General features: G+C 36.4%; 2 protein-coding genes across 3 annotated transcripts; one reads left to right on the top strand and one right to left on the bottom strand.

Annotated features, from left to right (window-relative positions):
- The first annotated feature begins 9 nt into the window (after nucleotides 1-9).
- cfap43 (cilia and flagella associated protein 43) lies at nucleotides 10-18,787 on the top strand. Its single transcript, XM_067518616.1, has 38 exons — nucleotides 10-151; nucleotides 302-555; nucleotides 2,083-2,179; nucleotides 2,286-2,453; nucleotides 2,701-2,851; nucleotides 3,039-3,183; nucleotides 3,315-3,397; nucleotides 3,557-3,688; nucleotides 3,797-3,913; nucleotides 4,012-4,089; nucleotides 4,214-4,362; nucleotides 4,760-4,863; nucleotides 5,131-5,280; nucleotides 8,006-8,166; nucleotides 8,316-8,471; nucleotides 8,554-8,684; nucleotides 9,936-10,089; nucleotides 10,328-10,432; nucleotides 10,995-11,072; nucleotides 11,611-11,736; nucleotides 11,826-11,930; nucleotides 12,058-12,174; nucleotides 12,678-12,869; nucleotides 13,068-13,274; nucleotides 13,462-13,548; nucleotides 13,742-13,822; nucleotides 14,522-14,650; nucleotides 14,756-14,875; nucleotides 15,136-15,243; nucleotides 15,493-15,579; nucleotides 15,667-15,755; nucleotides 15,902-16,109; nucleotides 16,446-16,558; nucleotides 16,820-16,979; nucleotides 17,128-17,292; nucleotides 18,217-18,297; nucleotides 18,371-18,524; nucleotides 18,612-18,787. The coding sequence occupies exons 1-38, from the start codon at nucleotides 123-125 to the stop codon at nucleotides 18,785-18,787; spliced, it is 4,947 nt and encodes a 1,648-aa protein (XP_067374717.1). The 5' UTR covers nucleotides 10-122.
- Nucleotides 18,631-20,863, bottom strand: sfr1 (SWI5-dependent homologous recombination repair protein 1). Of its 2 annotated transcripts, none has more exons than XM_067518604.1 (3): nucleotides 20,343-20,540; nucleotides 19,222-19,584; nucleotides 18,631-19,124 (listed from the first exon to the last, which is right to left on the bottom strand). In XM_067518604.1, the coding sequence occupies exons 1-3, from the start codon at nucleotides 20,406-20,408 to the stop codon at nucleotides 18,936-18,938; spliced, it is 618 nt and encodes a 205-aa protein (XP_067374705.1). In that variant the 5' UTR covers nucleotides 20,409-20,540; the 3' UTR covers nucleotides 18,631-18,935. The 2 variants fall into 2 exon arrangements, with proteins under 2 accessions (XP_067374705.1, XP_067374698.1); XM_067518597.1 differs by lacking the exon at nucleotides 20,343-20,540 and adding an exon at nucleotides 20,547-20,863 and having other exon boundaries at nucleotides 18,635-19,124.
- Between the last annotated feature and the right edge of the window lie 3,003 nt (nucleotides 20,864-23,866).

The following is a 23,866-nucleotide window of genomic DNA, read 5'->3' as shown; positions in this document are numbered from 1 at the left end:
AGGGTGGTTTCTAAGGCGTGATTTGGTTACCAGGGAAACACAGTGACTCGCCCGCCCGTTTGTTGTGCTAGTGAAACAAAGTGCTATTGTGTGTATTTTTATTTTTATTTTCATTTTTCACAATGGATAACACTGCAAATTTAGAAGTCAGGTATGTCGCATTTACAAATACATTTAATTCTACTTCACCAACTTACAAAGTTAGATAAATGCTTTTTTGTCATAGGTGTTCTTAGAGATTAGCTAGCTAACTAGGTAATGTTCAACAGTTAACTTTACCTTTTGATTTTACTCTCTCTAGGTGGGTCCAAGGGTTAACAAACAAGAGTATCGCTTTTGTGGACAATAAAACAGTGTGTTACAAATGTGGAAATTATATCTGTTTTCTGAACGTGGAGACAAAAATGCGAAATGTGCTCCAGAGTCCGGGAAGAGGCGTTGGTGCGTTGACAGCGAATGGCAACAATCGGATTTTTGCTTTCTCTGAGCAAAAGCTATTCCCATCTATATTTGTGTACACTTTCCCCGACCTTATGTTGACGAATGAACTAAAAGGTAAGGTAATATTTAATACCAGGTTTGAATGCCCATTATGCGAATTCTCTGAGATAAAGAGGTCATTACTGCACTCACACAACAGCGATCTATGAGCAGAACTGTGTTAATCCAAATTTGCACTCAATGACACAGCTTCGAGTAGACGAAAGTAACGTTCAAGCACATTTACTCAAGTATGGTACAGTTTTGAGTTTCTGCTGCATCTTACTTCCCTTTCCCAACCTTTTTGAGGAAACTCTGGTACATTTTATCCCACCATATTTAATTGACAACTTCATTTACTAGTTAGTTTACAGATTCAATTTAAAGATATATTATTATTGGGTAAGATAAGTCTTGATTATAATTGATATAACTTAATACATTGAAGGGGGTCTTCACAAGCCACCTTCTATGAAGTTTGCTCCACCTGACAAACAATTGTCAGTAATTACAATCCAAAGATATATTTAAAAGTATATTAAAAAAAAAACATTTAGCATTATGGATTTGTTTTTAGTTTGGTTAATTGAAGCAGGTTTTGATGCTCATATTTTTAACTTTGAACATTTTCTAATAATATTTTCAATAAATGGCTCTTATGTGCAAATATATTTCTAAATTGTCGTAGCAAAAAACGTCTAAAACAAAAACGTAATTCTGGTATCACTGAGATATCGACTGCACTTAAGTAAATAGAAGTTAACAGTTTATAATAAAAACACAAACATGAAAACATAATGTTAGTTTTACTATATACTACGTAAATACGTATATACGTATATATATGACTACGTATATACTATACGTAGTCATAATGACTTTGCAGAATTATTGCTAGTATCATCATACATTGCATTTTACAATACAGAACAAATAAAAGTCAGAAGAAAAGATTGGGAGGGGCAACATCTGGCAGCAAGTTAAGTAAATATTTTAACCTTTGTTTATTCAGGGTAGATTAGCTGAGAGGCATCCGCTGTTTTTACAGGGTCACTCTGATCTTATTCACACAGTTAAACAAACAAACATTTGGAAGCGGCCCAGTACCAACACAGTCTAACCTGTGCACACTTAGTAGCTCGACTGGAGCAGTCGGGGTTAAGACCCTTGCTCAGGGGCACCATCGTGATGTTTGATGGGGGAAGAAACAAGTGCTGCTTTTTCACTTGTCGTAGCCTGATTTTCTCCTGTCACACTGCAGTTCTACCTGGGGACCCCCTGGCCGCAAGATGGCTTCTATAACCTTCAGTTTTTTTTTGTTTTTTTTTTTACACACTTTCTCAGGTTTTAATTTAATGAAGTCCATTTACTATAAAAACAAAGTATAGAAGAAACATAATGAAAACTCTAAATATGCCCTTACCTTTTCAAATCTGAACGATGTTTTAAACACTCAGTGGTTATAAATTTAAAAACCGATAATACCATAATATTGTCCCAAAACGATTTTATTGCTTTTTTTTTTTAATTTTGTTTTTTGTGTCTCATTGTATGCATTTGGTTTCTCTCACACAAAACCTTAATAGTTGATTCTTTTTCTAGGAACAGCACAGCTGGAATACACTTCTCTTGCATTAAGTGAGGGTGGTCCTTACCTAGCCTGTTGTTCCTCTCTTCCAGATCACATCATAACAGTATGGTAAGTCACTGAAAGCGGTTGGCTACTCTTCATTGTGTACATATTTTCAGTCGTACTTATTTAAGATGTGCAGTTCTTTTACTGTCATCGTGACTGTGTAATGCAGGAACTGGGAAAATGCTGAGCCGATTTGTACACAACCTCAAGCTGCGCAGGATGTCATTTCAATAGTGTTCAACCCTTTTAATTGGCTCCAGCTTTGTACTTTGGGCACTACATCCCTCACTGTCTGGAATATAGAGAAGAGTGCCAACTTCCGCGTGCTGAAACCAGGGTAAAGCAGACTTGGTTGTACAAAAATGTTATTAAAATCCAAGTGGGTCTATATATATATCAATATGGATACAGAGATTTTTGTGCATTGCATGTGAACAACATTACCTGCGTTTATTATGATAGGACTGTACTTAACTTTAAGTTCTATAAGCAGCAAATGCATGGGCAATAAATATATACTAAACCTAGATAATATAGTGTCAACAATATAATGTATGTGTATGTTAAATTTTTTTGTGTTGCAGTGTGGTAGAACTTCCAGCAACTGATGGTTCAATTGTTAAAAAACTGGTTCACACCTCTCATGCTGTCAGTGAGAAACTGCCCTATTTTGGTCCAGAGATGCCTCCATCAGCCATAACAGGGCTTAAGGGAGACAAGGCAGAGAGCATTGCGGTATTGTCTCTCTGTCAATGGTCCACTAACATTGTCAAAATAAATACACTTTCACAATTGAATATGTTTGCTTTGGTGATGCTGCTATGAGTTTAAAATTAATGATTCAATTTGTTGGCAAATATGTTTTGTTATCTGGCACACAAAGACAAAATGTAAACCGCCCAATCCATTTGTGTTTACACAGGCTAAACTCTTCACTAAAGGCAGACTTACTCCTACTGCCATCTGCTGGACAGCCACGTCACAGCTTTATGTGGGATGTGCAGAAGGCTTTTTGCTTCTTGTTGACCCTGAGAGTCTTTCCAGCTCAGTCCTCTTCAACCCCAAATGTAAACAAAGAAACACACTGGGAAAGTGGGATGTTGCAGATATTTAAATGTCACCGAGAGTGTTTACACTTTACTATATTAATTTTATTTTCATATACAAAATGATGGCTTTGTGTTTCACTTTTGTTCAGCTGTTGATGCCATGCCTGAACTCAAACAGTGCAACTTTCAAGGTTTAACCCTTAGCAAGAATGGTTTGATTGCTGTTGAAAAGGTACAAACACATAAACCCTATTATAGTAACATCTTGGTGACAATATGGTGTGACACCATCAAGATTACATTACATTTCTTCTGACAGTCTGTATTCCTAATTGCAGTATCAGGAATTTGCTGTTTTTTCCAGATAAAATAAGTTTTAAATCTTTTACAGGAGAGTTTAATGCACTGTCTGGAAATCAAAGGGACACATATAAACATCACAAAAACGTGGCAGCTAGAAGGACCTGTAGCAGCTCTAACATATTCCCCTGACTATGAATTATTACTTTTATCTTCTAATACAGTAAGTACTTAAATGTTGCCCTTTGTATTATATAATAAAATGTTTCCTTAGAGACAAGATATATAGTGTAAAAATAAAAACATAAATACAAGGCTTTTTGTTTCTCAGGGGCAGATCTATATGTTGAATCCAGCCCTATCAGACAAAATTGTGAAGGTTGTGGATGTTCTCAGTGGCAACTTTGTAGCTGCTGCTTTTTTGCCCACCAGCAAGAACATTTCTGTGGTAAAACATGTTGTTTAAAATATGTTGTTTTGTGTGATGGCATGCGTAATTTAGGTCTTTTGAGTGAGCAGTGATGTTTTTTTTTCTGGGGGTTACAGTTGGTGAAGGAGTCTGGAGATTTGCAGCTGTGTTCTGAAGATGGCATTCACCTTGGTTCTTTGTCTCTTCACGCTGAGGTCAGGTTCATCACATATGAACACTATGAACAAATCAGCAGTGCCGCATAAATGTGAAAATAACATTCAGCTAAAAGTAGCCATTAAACAAATAATTGAAAAGTTTCAATCTGTGTTTGTTTAGATAACAAGTCTGGCTTGCTGTCCTATTGCACAATATGCAGCTGTAGGAACAGCTTCAGGAAATGTTCTCTTTATTGACCTGAACAAGGAGCAGCAGCCTCGCCTGGTGCACCAGGTTCATCTCTACCACACCCCTGTGGATCATCTAGTGCAAGTATTCCCCTCTTCTGTAATGACAGATAAAGTATTATCATTCACTTACAAAGTCTGCCAATTTGACCAGGGAGGACAACTGCTCTGCCACTTCTGGTCAGATAAGCAAAACATCACATTAAATAGTTACAGATTGTCTAATTGTGTTTAGTTTACTGTATGTCTGTGTGTGGGTGTTTTTATTTATATCTCTACCTTATAAGATACACCTTTAAGCAAATTGCTATTTGAGATTTGGTTGAGACTTGGTTTTTAATGTTATGGTTAGAGGGTTAATTAGGTTAGTGTAAGGGTTGTAGACATACTGTACTTGTGTGCTTTGGGGTCTATTAGGTAAGTGAGTGTCACAAAGATTTCAAAGTACAAATATGTGTCTGTGTATAAATTTTTACAGTTTTGATCGAGAGGGTCACTACCTTGTCACCGGTGCATCAGATTCACACGTCTTTGTGCTAGATGCAAGGCCATCAAAGCGATTTTCAGTCATAGGATACACAGGTAGACACTCCTTTTATACTTTATACTCAAATCAATTAGCCATGTCACTGCTTACCTTTACATCTAAATCCACTATGCATATCAGTGCCAGTGTTGTCTTAGCTTATAATCAACGATTAGACACATGTAGTACATATAAAAATAAATGACCTATTACTCCAACGGTTGTTTTAACAGACAACATATTTGGCCGTCTTTCATTTTTGTTCAAATAGAAACCGCAAGATCAAGCTTAATCCTTTATGTCATGTGGATTTTTTTTTTCAGTTGTTCCTGGAGCGATTTTGTCACTTTCCAGTCATTGTGTGAGAGACTGTGAGCAGGTGAAAGTTCTTGCACTGTGCCATAGGCCGGAGTACAACAGTTGTGACGGTAACCTGCTCACACTGCTGACTCTGCCTACAAGGAACCTTGCAGGTACAATAGGGATGGTGAAGTACTAACTACTTGATGTTAAGATTTTGTTTTAATTAGAGCATTTTGGAAATTTGTGAGAATCAGCAATACGAATAAAAGCCATCTTAAAATGATGTGGTTTACTGTTCATTCACGGGAGAGCAAATAATAGATTAGGGTCAGTGGATTTTGTTACTTAACCAAACAGTCGGGTGGAGACGATGGGAAATAGGAGGGTCTAATGTCTGACATTGATCAGCTCATGGTAATAGTGAGGTCAGCTGCAGATGTGAAAGGATTGATTTTGAAACCCTTCATAAAGAATAGGATTTGTTTTTGTGGCAGCAAAGCAGTAGAGGTGAGGTTTACAAGATGATAAGTTTAATATGTTTATCATAAGCAGTAAATAAGCGCAATTTACTAAGCTTCAGTTTATACTCTAGTTTTATTGTTATAGCCTAGAAGTGCTATTAGTCATTCAAGAAGATAATTTAATCCACTCATAATTACTACCTAATAAAATTTTTTTACTCAAACATTTAAACTCGTAAAAAGTACTTTAAAAAAGAAAGCACAGTGACTGAGCAGTTTATTGTTCAGAGCAAAACATTACATAGTCCCCTAATTTTGAAATGTTAAAAGAGCATTAACAAAATATTTAATGTACATTCATCTAGTACAAATGTTGTAATAGTTAAGCCAAGGATTGTAGTCGAGTGTATAAAAAGCAAGATATTGTAAAATTATATCATTACAAAAGTTTGCATCCACCTTATGGAATGTTTTCTAAAGTTATGTGTCAAAATGCAACTCTTAAGACCCAAATGCAGGACTATTAAGACAGTTTAGAGTGCTTATAACAGGTGTTTAAGGTAACAGCATTTACAAAAACATACCTGCTCTTACATAAAAAAATTCAGTTAAGATAACCACAATAAGCATGAACAATGAACTTGGTAAAGACTACAGTGGGCAAGGTAACTTGATATAATTTATATCCAAAGTAATATTTGCAGTCTTAGGCAGCATGTAAAAGTAATGAAGGCCTAATGGGCCCAAAGTACAGAAAAAAAATATATGTAGATAGACAAGAGTGGTCTCACTAAGTGTGACAGGACAAAAGATAAGATTAGACAGCTAATAAGTCATCATTAGCTTTGGTAAGGTTTACAAGGTCATGAGGTAAATATATTTATTAAAAAGTAAAAATATTGTTGTAGTTTACTGGATTTCGACTTGACTTCCAGTCTTATTATTAGAAAGTTGGAAATATCATTATTCAAGAAGAGGGTTTAACCTAAGAAGACAATTTAATTCAAACATTTAGACATGATGTCTAAATGATGTCTTTATGACTGTTAAAATTAAAGCACAGTGACTGCAGCAGTTGACTGCAAAACCTGACTTTGAAATGGCAAAAAATAGTTTTTCCAATAAACAAAGTATTTAATGCACGTTAGCTAGTACCAATGTTTCTTCATCATCAAAAGCAACAAAAATGGTCAAGGACTGTATAAGCAGAAGGTTATAGTTAAAATAATGAAAATAATATCATAGCCAAATTTAGATCCTGATGTATGATATATATGTGCTCCCTCTGCCTTTGTAACCTCCACCTGTTTTACATACCCTCTGAAGAGTATTTGAATCCTTTCGGGTGCAATTTTAGCTCATTCTTCATGCCATAATTCTTCCAAGTATAGCACGTTACTTGGTTGTCTACCATGTACAGCATTTTTCAAATCTATCCACAGGTTTTCCATAATATCCTGGTGCAGACATACTCCCCCAAAACATCAGCCAGCTTCTATCATATTTCACTGAGGGAATAGTGTTGCTCTCCTTATCCAGACTTGTGCATAGTAAGCATGAATGGGGAGATGTGGACTTAAATCTCCGTTGCTTCTAAGTACTTTATGTACCGTAACTGTCAAGCAAGTTTCTTGACACCTCTTTCAAATATTTTTGTTGGTTTTTTACTTCTTGGAAAAGCCTTCGTATGTCCATTTTTCTTCCATTTCTTAAATTATAGTCTCACAGTTGGGAGAGGTATCCCCAAATGCTTTGAAATATTTTTGTATCCCTCTTCAGCTTTATGAAGGTTTACCAATTTCTTTTTGTCATCATTGTTAAGTTTTTTAAAGTCTAATTTTCTGGTTCATTTTCTGATGTATTACGCAGGCACATAATCTTCATCTTTACCTTCCTTTAAAAAACAGTACTTGCCAGATATAGTGGGGGAATTTAAATGTTGGAAAGAAAATATTGCCAAAAGCTTATCATCAGAGAGTTTTAAAAAGAAGCCGTCAGTACATTTTGATCATGATGTGTAGTTGGTTAATATTTGTATCATCATTATTGTTTTTGTCTATTTCTGTAAAGGCTTCGGACTATGATTGATATTAAACTGCATACTTTTGTTTGTTTTTGTTATTTTTGTTTCATTTAAATTTTTCAAAACAGTTTTTACTAGACTGTACAAGAACACACCCTTTCTTTGTACAGCTGCTTAGAAAAGTACTGTAAGTTCAACAAAAGAGACCATGAGTAATTATCGAAATGCAAACATAAAGTCGAAGGTGTGGCACCAGCTTGAAGTTGTGCTGCACAAAGGTTATAAAGCTAAAATCCTCAACAGTGTGTTTAGGTACTATTTACATGATAACTAAAATCATGGAAAGCAATGTCTAATGTCCAAATACATTACACCTATTAATTGCATGTATATTCTTTAACTGACCTGCAGGTCCAAATTTTGTAGATCGGAATGGTTGTCTGTCCACTCATGTCCTGAACATGTCCACATATGAAGTGCCTCATCCACTTCAATCCTCTGTTCTTGGAGGCAGTGAGGTCTTTGCTTACTGCAACAGAAGGCGAACTCTTCAGAGATTTCAGCTTCCCCAGGTTTGTCACACAAACAAAACAGCAACAATTAAACCCAAAACAAATAATTGCAACTTTATAAATTGTAAATTTCTAAATTAAATTAAATGAATTATAAATTTATAATAGCATATAGTAAAAAAACACTGTTCTTTGATTTTTACTTTCAGGACAATCTCCGCGGTCAACAGGTCGTACAGCTAATCCCAGAGCAGGAGGTGAAGGGTCATTCTGGTCCTGTCTCCCTTGTTCTGTCTCCTCATCAATTGTGGCTGGCTTCAGTAGGCCAAGATGGCATGCTATGTGTTAGAGAAACTGATTCCATGGTAGGACCTTACTCTTGTAAAAGTTTCAATCGTATTTATGTTGTCTGTTGTGTCAATTACAATGCTCTCGCTGCTCTCACAGGAACACTTTATTGAATTACAATGTCATTCACGCCGTCTTGGAGGAGCTCGGAGTGTGTCCTTCTCTACAGACAGCCATACACTCCTCACTGTTGGCTTTAAAGATGGCTCTCTTGTGTGCAGTAATCTCAGGTAAAACAGAGCCTGCCATGCTTACATAATGTACAACTGTGAACAGTAGAGGGAGCTGTTGCTTACAATAGTAATGCCCAACAGTTTGTTATACTGCCCCATTAAGCTGTGTTTTTCCCATTGGGACACTGGCAGTGAGAGAAAATAGTAAATAAATACAACAGAGGTTGTGGGTCCAGGGAATTGTGGCACTAATTTAGAGGAAAACAAAGATCCAATAAATTTAAAAGCACAATTGCCCCATTGTGTTAGATTATTCTACTTTTCCACAGAAGCTGCTTTATCTCGCTTCTGCAAGCTTCCAGTCTGTTCTTTCCTTTTGGTAACTCCTTTAACCTTTTCATTATCTTAAGTCACACATAATAATAGTCCAATTTTTGTTTTTTTTAATCTTTTGTTGGTTTGCCATTTGTCTTATGTATGTAGTCTTAAGTTTTTTTAATTTCAACAAACAACAACCAATCAACCAATTATTCTGTGAAGCAAAAGCCTGATTTACCTTCCTCTTCTGTTTTATAGCAATTTGTTTTTATCTTTGAGGAACTATGAAAAAACACTTTTTAATTTCACTTCTAACTGATCAACAGAAGGACTGTAATGCATTGTGTCAGTCTCATAGCTGCCGTCAGCAAAATTCTTTAGCTCTATATTCCTGTTTAGGTTTGCATTTCAGAAAAGCAACCACATGTTTTGGAATGGAACTTTTGCTATTTAAAAAATCTATTAATAAATTTTTGACTCATTTGTAAAGATGTACATCTTTCCATTAGGATCAAGTGGGATTGGGGCTGTGGGCCACAAACAGGGTAGAGAAGTTGGACCAACTTAAAGAGATTGAGTAATGGATTGTTGCTTTTGGTCTTTTCATGGGATTTGTCAACACTCAAAACACTGTAGAATATTATCAGCCTTATTCTTTAGCAAACCTAGCTTGGACTATTTTGTCCAAGCTATTTTGTCCAACTATATCTGTTGCACTGTATACAATCACTGGCCACTGTACAGCTGTACAGTCTAATGCAATTTAATACAGCAGCTCTGACATGAGTTCTACTTTAACAATGTTATTTTTGTCATTTTTTAAATGGAAACTGTCAGAAAGGTGATAATTCTACTCTTTGTTTATTATTGAGGCCATTGTAAGCGTATTGCACACTATAAGTGGAGGTAGTTCTAATGTTTTGGCCACCCTATTTAAAATAAATGATATTATCTGTTGCTAATCTATCTATTATCAATGGCTCCAAACAGAACTAAAGATGTGGGTGCAAAGATGAAAAAAGCTGCTGGGTATAGCCAATCTCTGGCTGATAATCTGACGAACAAATTCAGTAAAGAGAACCCTATCCTCATTGACTTGCCTCAGTGGAGTGAAGGGTCTTTTGAAAAACTAAACGACGGTGAGGTAGGTCATATTCCATTATGTTTCAGCAGTAAACTAGTACTCCAAAACTAAAAAACTACAAAAGTGAATGATCAAACCTAAATAATTTCGTGTATCAGATAGATTTAGTATGTTGCACAGTGTAATAGCTTACATTTTTATTGTTTATACAAAAAGCTTGGACATAGATTATATTAAGATTTTAGCATGATCAAAAATGCCTTTAGTTATGTATATCTCTGCACAATTTTTGTTGTAGGTCAGTGGTGGGACAGACACTATGGATGTGACAGAGCAGGATGGGAGTTATAACAGCCAGCTGTCGGACCCGTCACACCCCACCTGGCTAGAAAGAAAGCAGAAGGTGGTCAGAGACTAACATGCTGTAAAATTTGTGGTGGTTAACTGGTTAATGTTAACAATCTTTTGATATTTCTGCTGTGTCTCTACAACATTGCAGGTAGAGAATTGCAAAACTGGCCTTAGCACCTGCAGTTGTGTTGCTTTTGGCATAATGTGTTAACACTTTGGAAAGGGTTAAAGAGATTTAAAACAGATAATTGATTGTAAAACTAAATGTATAATAGTTTGTCAAACTTCTGAGAAAGAGTCTTGATACCAGTGAACTGATACTGAAGGCGTGGCAAACGTTTGTGGGTTTTACACCTCATCGCCATTTACTCATTGGCAATGGACACAAGAATTCTATAACCTGCTTTTATTTTAACAAGAGGCTTTCTAAAATGAATCACATATAAATAGGCTGCATCATGTTGAGTGATGAAGTCCTGGAGACCATATAATAAAATTTTTATACCTCTGTATCAGCATTTATCGGCGAGACTGACATACAATAGGTGCCCTTTAATAATAACTGATCAATGTTGACTTGAAAAATTACTTACTTTTATATTTATATATTACAGGTTGCAAAAGAAGAGACCAAGCAATATTCTGAGACAAAGGAGAACCTGAGAAAATCCATCAAAGAGTTACGTGACACTGTGAGTTTTATTACCCATTTTATTTATTTCCTTCTTGAATACACTCGTAAATTCTTGCTGACAAAACATCATCTTACATGCACTTGGCATGTAAGCACAAATACTATATCATTAATATTTAGTAAGCTCTTTCAAATTCAAGATGACTTATCCCTGTAAGTACAAGCAACAAGTCTATACCAAGAGAAACAAAGACCCACGTAAAATACAGTAAAAAATGTATCACAGAACCTACATAAAGACTCACAGGCCAAAAGCTAAAAACGTTTGGAAGTCTGGTAACAAAATATAAATGGTCTCAAGAACATTTTATTTTAAATCTACTCCTTTGCAGTGTATTAACTTTAGCACTTAAAAAATGCTGCATGCTGATTTAAAGGTCAGTATGATAAATGACAACAGACAAGTTATATTATGGTAATGTTTTAACCACCTAGCTGCAGTACTTCTAAATAATCATAGAACGGTATCAACATGTTCATTTAGGTTTGTCTCACAAACAGTTTGACAATTTACCTCTGTTTACTATTTTTTTAAGATCCAGGAGATGATGCATGAAAATGAGAACCTTCCAGATATAGAGCGTTTGGAACAGCATGAGTTCAACTTGAATGTAGACGAGCAGAGGAGACTGGAGGCCATGGTGGAGGAGGAAGCCTCTAGGGTATTCCACACACAAAAACATTACTCAATAAAGCTTTAAATGGGCTTTGAGGTCATGATGTTAATGATTGTAATGTGTTTAAATTGTAGGTGAAAAATGAAATCGAATGGGAGATTCTAGCAAAATGTTACCTTCATGATGTCCTAAAGAGAGAATGCTGGGATTCTATGAAGTTCAAAGGCAGGGCGATTAAGGTAAAATGAGGAATATGTATGGATATGTCAAACAATTGTTACACTATTAATTAGTAAACTATGTAATGGTATGTACAGAATTGTAATCAATAATTATAATAATCTCTGGTTGTCAACTATACTACAGGCCTTTCACTCTGAACATATGGTGAAGAATTATACCCTGAAAGAACGAACAAAAAAAGAGATGGAGGACCTTCGCAGGGTTCAGACTATGAGGAAGGTTGAAAAGGCTGTTTATACTGTAAGCAAAACTAATCCAGAGTTTTGAAGAGTGCTTTAGAATCTGATTAGCACTGCAGAGGGTAGAAAGAATGATGAGATATGTCTTAATGTGAAACAGAAGTGCTGCATGCAAAGTCACGGCAAACAAATAATCAAAAGTCTAAAGCTGAAATAATGTAACCTCTTCAGTATATTGGGTTTTATTCTATGGAAATACATTTTATGGCAAAACCATTCAAGTCGGGACAAGTTTAATGCTAGAAGATAAAATGCTTTTAACCACAGTTCTGCATCTGACCTTTTACTGTTGTAACATTTTAAAATGCTTGAATAAGTGCCAGTCCACCAGTGTTGAAACGTTTCTAGATTTATGGCTATGAGGCCAAAAGCAAGTTGTTACATTAGTTATTCTCACTGTGATATAGTGCTATAAAGTTTATCATCATATGGCCACAGATTCAATGCTCAGTGTTTATCTCAGCCCTCTTTTTCAGAGTATTTATCTCCACCTTTTAAATGCAGCAGAGTGGCCTAAAGAAAAGTTCCAACACAATCAGTGCAAAGGAGGAAGAGGGGTTGGAAGACCACAGGACGAAAAGTGATGCTGTAACTGGAAGTTTCTCCGCTCATTTAGGATATTCAAATCCTTACATCTACGGTCAGTTTAGCCTGAACACCACAGAACAGAGGATCAACCAGATAATTCTGCTACAGGTGGGAACCTATTACCAAAAGTGCTGGATCAAGAAAAATTATAATGATGACTTAGTTCTTGCTGAAAACACACAACTGAGCAAATAAAGTAACACTGAAGAAAGAATAGGTGGACAGCTAAATCATACATAATTGTTGTCTTCAAGATCGTGAATATTGTATTTTATTATATTTATATTTTCTCCACTCCAATTACAGGATGTGATTTATCATATCAAGACAGCTTTTAATACTGAATTTGAGGCCGTGCACAAGCAGAAGGTGCAGGAGCTAAATCGTGTGAGGGACAGGAACAGACACATAAGGGAGATTATGCAGGAGTTGGACATGAATGAGAAGCTGTGGGAGCCCAGCCTGAGCAACAGCGAGTGGCCAGAGAGGATGCTTACTGTGGATGACTCTGAGGTTTTTTCTTGCTTCTGAAACATTTAAACAGTTGAAAAAGTTCACATAAAGTTCAGTAAACAAAGTGTAAATGTTAAGTTGCTTTGTGGTTGTCTTTTTACTGGAACATGAAATTATATGGCTATCATATGGTATGAAATGCTGTCCACAGTTTACCAAAGAGAAATGCACCTTTGTTCCATTCTAGATAAAAGCTGAGAGGTACCTCACCCCAGACCAGAAAGAGGAGGAAGAGAGGAAGAAGCTGGAAGAGCAAAGACATTTAACTGCCAAGGCATGCTGCCATTATAAATGTGTTTTTGTTTTTTAACACTTGTTTGTTACTATTTACAAATTCTTCAAATGCTTTCATATGCAATTACTGACTCTATGGTTAAGAAATGCTAAATTCACACACGCAAAAAAGTCTGAATTATTATTAAATGTAGCTCAGTCATATTAATTATGTTTTTGTTTGTCTGTTGCAGGGTGATAAGAGTAGAGAAAGGGCTCTCGATGACATGATGGACGGTGTACTTGAAGTGAAAAAAGATGACATTTTGCAAATGGTGGGTTGCTATTTTTTGTTTAACGATTTATGATGTAGACATATGCTAGCAGGCATATTTTTACCGTGGAATAATATCTACTTGCATGTTTGATTTATTATTGTAGACAAACTCCAGTTAGAAAAGTTTTTTAGTTTGTCCGTTGACTTATTTTCAGCTAATTAATAGTTTTCATCTGTTTTCAAGCAAGAATACCAAATGTTTTATTTCTTTATTTTTGAAGCTTTTTTGATTTTTCTTTGATAATATACTGTATGTTAGTGTAATAAAATAAGCTATAAATATAATGGGTATTTTGCACAATTCAGGATCTCCACTTTAAGGTAGATAATTGGTATAGAAGGTAATTGTTTGTTGCAAGCCCAACATAAAGGTAGTTTTTGGATTTTGATGAATTGTGTTTATTAGATGTTCATTTCTATGTAATGTGGTCACAGAGTAGGCAAAGATTTTACATAGAATGAACAAAAAGAGCAGAAGAAAATCCTTCTCCACCTCGCATTCGTCATGACATAGAAAAAAAGGTTTGAATGACTGCAGCTAAAAAGAACTACTTGAAACTCACAAAATGTTACGTCTTTCCCTGTAGGCCAATTATGTCTTAGTCTCTTTTTTCAGGAATTCTTTTCTAAGCGGTGTCAGTTAAATTAGACAAATCAGCATGAAGGGCACATAGTTTCTTTTGAATTTACTCTGCAGGAAATACCGCTGCCTGAGTTTGTTTTGACCAAACCTGAGATTCAGTGGAGTGATGAAGAGAAAAAAGTCCACAAAGAGTTTGAAAAGAAAACCAAAGAGTTAAATGAGGAGAAGGAGAAATACAAAAAGGTATTACAGTACATGCATTCACAGCCCTGTTTTGATATGATTAGAAATCTAATTAACTTATGATGACTTATCATTTTAAGCCATCTGTGAACTTTAAAATTTCAGTTACTGGAAACTGAAATGAAAAAACTCCAGGCGGCCACCAGGGATGCAACGGCAAGGTTTGATGAAACATTGACAAAGCTGTTTGAGAAGAAAGTGAAATGTGAAATGACTATATATCAGGTGAGCCAGCACACACCAATTAATGGACAGACTCACAACATAATGAAACGTGAAGTCAGTCTGCATCATTGCGTTGTTCCCCTTGTTCCCTTTTTCAAATTTTCCCCACACATGTTAAATGGTCTCCATAATTATACCATAATTATGTGATATGGTATCTTGTGTTTGCCTGTGACCCTATGCAGGATAATGGATAGTAGCTTGTGTTTGTGACGTCTTAGGAAAATACTGTTTAATGTTGTTTTTGATGCATTTTACAGGAAGAACTCAAGATCGCCTATCTGGATTATTCCGTCCTCATAGAAAAAGAGATGACAAATCGAGAGCTGGGGCTCAAGCTAAAACTTGAGAAAACGTTGGCATACAAGGTCAGAGAAGTCCTGCAGTAATGCTGAAGGAATTTATGGCTGTCAGCTTCAGATGTTTTTTTTTTTTTTTGAGATACCTGAGTGAATGTTTGCGGTATCCTTCCAAATTCTAATATAACATCTCCCCATTGCTTAGGCGTGTTTTGCAAGAGCTAACCTGCACTTATTTGTCGGTCTTAAAGTCTGCCCGTCGCACTTCCCCGTACATGCTGCTCTCTTCTTAATTACCTGTTGTTTTTTTTTTGACAGAATAAAATTGGGGAGGAGGTGAAAAGACATGAAGAAGAATTACAGTTGTTTCAAGAGAGCTATGAAACCATTGTAGTTGAGGACAAAGTATGACTGGTGGTAAAATACTAACAAACTGAAACATTTTGTGCTGTAAATGAATGTTCATCTGATTTATCATCCATATCTTCAAAGGTTCTTGACAAAGAATTCAGGAAGGAGTTCACTGATGTACCAACCCATTTCGTTGATCACTTATATAAGCTTTTCAAGCGTAGACCCAGGTTTGTAATTCTTATCATTTAATTACCAACATGTATCATGATGCAGTTATACTGACTCATATGTAGACATTTACATGATTTGATATGTGCTCAATTTACAAAACAAGTTCATGCAGAAACACATCAGTGACTGTTTTATGCCTCAGGGTACAAAAATTGAGGACCCAAACCGACAGCTCCAGCCCATTGAAAGAGCAGCGTCTGTGTGGCTCTCAGACTCCTGATGCACTTGGCAAAATGCTAAAAGCCATGGAGGAGCTGGATGCTCCAAAAAATATACCAGAAGGCTTAAACCCATCGATCTGGGAGAGGTTTTGTCTTGTCCGTAGAACAAAAGTGGAGAGTGAGCAAAAGGTTGACATGATGACACTGTCAATATAAATAATAGAAACACAGATGAACATAAAGAGTCTGCAAAAATATTATAAGCACAAAGGCATTTTAAACTAGTTTTTCAATAAGCATAAGATTTTAAACTGTTTATACAATGTTCCTAATTGTACTTTTGTGATTTTTCCATTAACACAGTATGTGCAGCTTCTCTAACTGTGCATGATGTTTTCATTCTAATACGCCTGTAACACTCAGTCAAGCCCAGCTAGTAAACATGCTATTGAAGCTTTACTGAATTTTTGTATGTATTTTGCTGTGTGTCTAGTATTGTTGTCCACTAACTGCTGGACTTTGCAGGTAAAGATAAATGCTTTGACTCTTGCGGAGATGCAGGCATTCCTGCAGAAGAGATTAGATGAGGATAAAGCTACACAACAGGATATTAAAAACCTCTCTGATGAACTCGAATGGTATGACTATAATGGTTTTATTCACCTCGAACATAGGGAGATAAAAACACAACGTTTTAAATCACTGGATAATTAATACAGCAGGAATGGCCTGATAGAGCTGCACAGTCATAAGTATTCAATGTATCGTTAAATTCGTCAATTTAGGTGCCTAGAAATTAACCAAAAAACTAACATCTGAAAAATATAAAGAGTAAACATAATTTATTTCAATTCAGATTTTGCTCTAGCCTAATGAGATTTTGTCTTGCTTTTTTATAGTCTGCATAATGAGAAGAACAGGTTCCTGGCAGATATCATGGTCCAAGTTCTACTCAAACAGGGACAGGTGGAAGTGTCAACCATAGATCTGACTCCTGACTATACTGACTCTGTGCTTTTACACAGGAGTGTGGTGGAAGACCTCAACAAAACCATCAGGGTCAGCTGTAGCCTACTACCAGACAAGGACTTATGTTTGCAATTTAGTTTGTTGAAAACAAGGATCTATGTACTTTTGATGGATCTAAATACACCGTTAAGAAAAACACACGTCTGTGTCTCTCAAACGTTTATTATATCATTATCAGATGTTCGGGGAGCGAAAGATTGCTTCCATGGTGGAGTGCAAAGACTTTCGCAAGGGCAGCATCCGGCTAGAGTGGGAGCACAAGATGATGAGGATGCAGATAGAGGACCTTAACAACAAGGTGAAGAACATCCAGAAGTTACGTCTCACAGAAGAGCAACAGGATGTGAGTGTTCACGATCCACAGTACTGTCAAACAACTTGATCATCTTAAAGTTCTCAAAAGTATTTTCTGAGCAACAATGCTATAGAATAGTGAACAGAAATGAGGTATACATTTCTGATATAGTAATTATATGACAAAACCTTCAGAAAGTTAGGCATTTGCTTGAAATGACAATGAAACCTCTGCTTTTGAGGTGAAACATGAAATCTGTTAACATTTCTGGCCAAACCTCAGTCAGCCAAATGAAGGCAGGTATTTCGTTTTGGCAGCATCTCATGTTTTCCGGGCATAAAATTGTTACCATCTGCAGGTACAGAGGATCTTTTATCACAGCAGACACACACCCGTTTTTGCACCTTCTAAAAACTCTTGTCAAATAGGTTTTTTCCCCAATTTTAATTTCTCAGCCATGTCTATTCGATTCCAGGAAAAAGAAAACCAGTTTCGTTTGGCTGCAAATGTTAATCCACCATGTGAACTGGTAGCCTGAACAAATCTACCAAATCAAACAAACCGAAAGATACAGTAAATCATTCATACACAATATTAAGCTTTTTATTCAGTGTGGCTATTAAACAGCAGGGAGGTGGGTGTTGAGCAGTGAAACAAAATAAATACAAATATGTTTCCAGGGCTGAATGCCAGTTTCCTCTAGTGGGAGATTCAGGTAGTTGTGCCATGGTGAGGCATGCAGCTTCCCTTCATTGTTCAGGCTCCTTAAAAACACTGAATGCAAAAAATACTGCATCCTGAACTATCCTGAACATTTTACAATGAAGCAGTTTTGCCACAACTGGGGGATCATTCATTAAAAGTACTTGAGTATAGACTTGATAGAAAACACTTAATGCTGCTTCTGTTTTTTTTTTTTTTTTTTTTTCTTACTTCATATAGTGTAAATCAATTATTCCTTTTTCTTTCCAGTATCTCAATAGGACTGATCGAGACAGTCGTGTGTCCAAGCAAGTTTCTATTCTGGAGAAAACGATAGCTTTTCAGGAAAAGGTAACAAAAACAACAGAAACAGAGCAATCATCCGTGTTATGTACCTTATATGCACATTAATCTCTATTTTCAGACTCATCTAAAAAATGTGCAGCTCCGCATAAAGAAGATCCAGCAGCTTAACAGGCAGGCAGCAATGAAAGCTGCACAAAACACAGTTTTAGAACAAGAACTACCTAACATGCAGGTGGCTGTGGCTGAAATGAAACACATCTATGAAGCCACAGGTAATGAAACAATAATTTACCCTCTAATGAAACACATTGAAAAAACGAGCCAGTTTAGATGGATTGTGTGGTTTGTTTTGTTTTTAGCATCCGAGGAACATCAAGCTACTAAAACAGAGGAGCGCTACCAGGAAATTGTTCAAAAGAAGAAGCTGAAGACCTGTGTCAAAGCCCAAGCAGAAGAACTGGCTTTCCTGCAGCTAGAACTTGAGCGCCTGAGAATGAAAAACTTTCCTTCGCTTGATAACCTGAAACACAACTGAGCAAAGTCTTTTAAAGTTAACCCAATTTTATTTACACTTAACTTACAGAAAGTGAACGTGAAATATATAACATGAACTGTGAATCTAAATTGTAGCAGTAACAAATAAAAAGTTAACTCATAAAGTCTTTGTGTTTCAAAGCATATTATCAGGTATTGAAATCCTCCTCCGTGCGATCAAAGTGCAGAATGCTGTCATCCAGACCAAAGAGATCAATGAGCTCAGACAGGTTGGCCTTTCGTCCATCTATGGGGACGTCAGACTGGAGCTCGTACAGTGCAGCTTGAGCACAACTCCGCCACTTGTAAATCAAGGTCTGGAGCTGTGTCAAATCATTCTAGTGAGAGAGACAAGGAATGTTAGTTCAGTTCACAAAATAAATTCTAATTTGTTCATGTTAGAGGCAGACCAAACATTTTGAAGGAAGCTGACACCTTGCTTCTGTACATTTTGACCATCTTGAGTCTGCGCAGTGTCTCCATCTTGTCTTTCACCTCCTTCCTGAGTTGGTCACGTAGTTGTGTGTGTGTGAAGTTTTTTGAAGGATTGTGTGTTGATTCGGGAATAGTTCCAGAAAACCTTTCACTCCCGGATCTCACTTCATTTCTGTTTACATCAACACTGTGCATGAAGAATGGGAGGTTATTAACTGTCTCCTGATGATCTGCTGAAACTTGTTGTCTATCCTCCTCCAAGTCATCAACACAAAGGCGTTTGGCCACAGAGACGGGTGAGGTGAAGGAGCGCCTTGATCTCTTCAGCCTCTCCTTTAGTGAGGAACTCAGTTTTGGATGATGCTGTGAAGATGGCAGTGAAAAACGAGAGACCGCAAAAGTGATAATACGGGGGCTGCAACAAATAATCATATTTATTTTAAATACCAGAAAATACTGAAAAATGCCTCATAATTTCCCCCAGATCAAGGTGACATTTTGAAAAATCTTGTTTTGTCTAACCATTTATCAGCTAAAGAGATTCAGTTTACTTGTACTATTTTACAAAATGCTAAAATCCCTCATAATTAAGCAGTTATAAAAAGGAAATGTTTGACGTTAGTGCTATAAAATGACATTTTTTAACTTACCAATGATTTTTATGGCAGTCAATGATTTGTTTTATTGTTGCAGCTTTAAATAATAATACATATTTCATTATGAAACTTATATTTATTTATAATTATTTTTTAGATATTTTCTGGCTACATGAAGTAAACGGTAGCGATCTTTACATGACTTGTAAACAATTTAGCCCAGTTTCTGTCTTCATAATTAGCTGGAGATGTTTGAAAAGCTCTAAAATACGTATAAAACCAATTACTGCTGACCCTATGATATTAATAAGATCCACAGAGAGCTTTCAAACTATCTGGATTTAAAAAAGTGTCGCCAAATGCATGATTTAAAAGAAAACAAAAAGATTTTAAATCAGTTTCCAATACGCGACTTGGAAAGTGAACGGGTGCTCGCCGGGCCGCCATCTTTCTTTTAAGTGGGAAACAGTATTGCAACTGGGTAGACGAGATAACTAACGATGTAAAGTTTATTTTTATTCTTACCGTTCGGTGAACTGAATAGGTTATCTTCCGGATGGTTAGAGTAACCTCTGGAGAATCGATCAACATCTTCTGATCTATACTAAGTGTTTCCAAGCAACTTTTTGAGCTTCTCAAATATCACCAGTTGATTATTCTTTTACAGAAACAGTGGTTTGCTAAGGGACCAACCTTTAGGCTAGTTACAGTCAACTTGCACAAACCTACCTTTTCCTCTTTGTATTCACAGGGGCTTGACTCTACTGAATTACAAGGTGAAGCCTCTTCTGCTTTTGATCTGGTTGCGTTAGTGATCTCCATTGGTGAAACGTGCAATGTAATGCTAACGCTACAGCATGTTAACGTTACGAAGTAAGCTTCTAAGTAAACACAAATCTGCCTTTGGAAACCTAAACTACCAGAAACACTTGAAACACATATTAATGACCGAATTCGCAAAAATTGCAAACTGTAAACATGGTAACATTTTTGTAGAGATGTCAGATTTGTTTTTCCTCTCAAAAAACCTCCAAAGTCTGCGATTGGACCTGATTTGGTGACGTAGTAAACAAAGAGCATCATGGGAGCCTTTGTTCTTAAAGGTAAAACGCTGCAGCGCAGCAAATCTTAAAAACCGACTATTTGCATGTTGTTGCACCTACCTAACACACAAACCACTTTCATCGTCCACAGGATATAAAAGGCTGGTCTTGTTATATATAATTGTATTTTATGACTTTTGTACAAAAGTTCAGACACAACAAATGCATCTTAGTAAAATTTAACAATAATAGTAAATAGTAAATCATAAGGATCAATAAGCTAATTATTTTGGAAAAGAATAGTTTTAGGCAGTGGGAATAAAAGGGTGCAAATTAATCTAACTGGACTTTCACGCATTGAGGACAGGTCTGGTGTTTACACACTGTTACTTAGTTACACTTGTTACTAGGGTCGAGTCATATTGTGATTCAGCTCTTCTCATCAATTGATTCAACTTCTATAAAAGATTTTTTTAGGGTCCTACAGGCTGATGTATTCAACATAGGTTTGATTGTTTGGAGACTTGTGTTACAACGTTTTTTTTAACTGAAGGTTTATGTAGCCGTGAGGAAAAAGGTGTGATTTAAAACATAATCCTGCTTAGACTTGAACATCAGTATTTGGCAGTGTGACATTACACACCCAGAGGAATTGTTTTTCTCCCCGTACATTTTATATGGATGAATCTTTCAAGCCTAAAGTTTAAAATAATTACTCTGTGTGAGTCAGAAGATTTCTCTTATTTTTTGATAGTTATTATTTACAATTCTGTGCTTGTACCTGAAAAACTATAGCGATGTGTTGGGTTCACATGGAGTCTATGTGAGTCTATGTGAGACACCAAATACGGGGCCAAGTCTTTCAAGAAAAGCAGGTGTGTGTGCTGGACACTTATGACATGTTTGTGCAGGCTTTTAAATCCTCTCAAGATGCACATATGGAACAGCTTATTATCATACTCGTAGGATATTAAACTATATGTTGTGAGGAACAGGTTTGTGTTTAGTCCCTTTCTTGGTGGAGGACATAGGATTATCCAATGTGCAGAGATGCACATGCTGCAGTATTGTCAACTGATTTTGTTAGGGTGAAAAAGGTGTTTGGCATTTTGTGATAAAAGAATATTTTTATTTGTTGTTGAAACTCAGCGTTGTACTGTAGATTTCCTCTTTATTTGGAGCAAATGTCTTATCTGCAAGCTCTTCCTTTTGCTCGAGGCTTATATAAAACAACTTTAAATGTGTAAACTACAGTTAGACATAGATCCTATAAAAAAACAGTCACATTATCTAAAAATATAGCTGCTTTATTATTGTTTGCCGGTTTAAGACACTTGACAAATGTGCAACTAATTAAAATCGTACAATAAATTTACATGCACTGAACATAAAGGACTCTTGCAGTCTCATGCATTAGACCTTTTCACAGAAGAAATTAATTGCTCCAGTAGAATTGTTATTAATAATGGCATCAATGACAATATGATAAGCTGAGTCATGTTCAGCAGACACTGAAACTGATCCAATTGAATGGATTTTCGACATCATTCATTTTATTCTGTGACGTGTCTGCTAAGGGCCTAAAGTGGTTTTGAGGTGGAAGTTGAATTTATAGCCTATTGATTGTTGTCCTATAAAATAATTAAATTTATTGCTCATGATTTTTGCATATCTCCCTCAATGGCAGATGTTTCTTTCATATACAAAGAATGACTTACTTTCAAAAATAAAACCCTTTGCATTTTGGATTAATACATTTTAAAGAATGCTACACAGCGGCCTGCTGGCTCAGTGGTAGAGCATTGGGTTGGGATGCAGGATGTATGAGCCAGCCAGGGTTTCCTCTGTATTTTGTTTATGTTGCGTAGAGGCGAGTAAGATCGCCTCTATGCAGAAGGCAGTGGGTTCGGATCCCACCCCACCAGGTGTGGTTCCACCCAGCCACCAAAGGCAACCTTGGTGCCAGGCCAAAAATGGGAGGGTTGTGGCAGGAAGGGCATCCGGCGTAAAAGCACATGCCAAATCAACGTGTGGAACATGTTCGGCTGTGGCGACTCCTCAAGGGACAAGCCGAAAGCCGTTGATTTGGCACAATGCTACACAGTAAAAGTGCTTCTTCCTACTGAAAATGTTCTTAACTGATCAATAAAGGCTTTGACCGATTGCAATTTTTGCAGACAAAACACCTGTAAATATAAGAAATAGAAGAAGAAATAACATACAGCCTCACATCATTGTGGACATTTTGATGAGTTCTGACTACCTGATCATTTTAAGTGTAAGTATAGAAATTAAAACAAAAATAAATCACTTCAATCCTTTTAAAATGGGGTTAGGGGTTAGGGTTAGGGTTTTCACATATGAGGATCCATGTCACTAAATACACAGATTAAATCCAGTGAGTATCAAGCTGCCTTTCGTTGCTCCGACCACACACAAAGTGCCCTCCTGGAATTTATTTTCTGTTTTGTCTGAGACGAGCAGCGAGCTTCAGCAGCTTAACACGTACCATTCCTGAAAGCTTGAGCTTCACGTTTCTCTCTAAAAATGTCGAAATGCCATCAATGAAAGCCTGTGTGTTGGGTTTTTACTAAAAATGATATTTTAATGGTTAACAATAAACAAATGTGTTGCCTGACTGGAAATAACTCTGCCTGCAAGAGAAATCACCAGATGCTGGAATGCAGAGTTCATAACCTGCAGCAATGATGAAAAACTTTATAATAATTAATTCCATTAATTATTTGATTGTACAACAGTAAGTAAAGTTTTCTGCTTTACCTGATGAAAGCTGGTTTCTTAGCAGTTCACTTTTCCAGTGAATCATGATTCTAAAAATATCTCATTATCCTGATAAACCTTGAATGATTCGTTTTTGTTTTGCAATGTGTTTCACTTGTACTACTTCTGAACTTGTACTCCTAATTTGGGCACTTTTAAAACCGCTGCCCCCTTGTTTATGAGAAGTAATGAATGATTATCTGGACTAATTCCTCAACACAAACA

Source organism: Channa argus, chromosome 1 (assembly GCF_033026475.1).
Source record: "Channa argus isolate prfri chromosome 1, Channa argus male v1.0, whole genome shotgun sequence".
In the NCBI taxonomy this organism is placed as follows: domain Eukaryota; kingdom Metazoa; phylum Chordata; class Actinopteri; order Anabantiformes; family Channidae; genus Channa; species Channa argus.
This window is presented reverse-complemented; position numbering and strand designations above follow the sequence as displayed.

Excerpts from the sequence above, each read along its gene's own strand:
- cfap43 (XM_067518616.1), top strand. The coding sequence starts at position 123 with ATGGATAACACTGCAAATTTAGAAGTCAG. Across the intron at positions 152-301 it reads ACTGCAAATTTAGAAGTCAG|GTGGGTCCAAGGGTTAACAA; the intron begins GTATGTCGCATT and ends TACTCTCTCTAG. Across the intron at positions 14,651-14,755 it reads AGAAGGAGAAATACAAAAAG|TTACTGGAAACTGAAATGAA; the intron begins GTATTACAGTAC and ends TTAAAATTTCAG.
- sfr1 (XM_067518597.1), bottom strand. The coding sequence starts at position 20,639 with ATGGAGATCACTAACGCAACCAGATCAAAAGCAGAAGAGGCTTCACCT. Across the intron at positions 19,585-20,546 it reads GTGAATACAAAGAGGAAAAG|CATCATCCAAAACTGAGTTC; the intron begins GTAGGTTTGTGC and ends CCATCTTCACAG. Across the intron at positions 19,125-19,221 it reads TCAAAATGTACAGAAGCAAG|AATGATTTGACACAGCTCCA; the intron begins GTGTCAGCTTCC and ends CTCTCTCACTAG.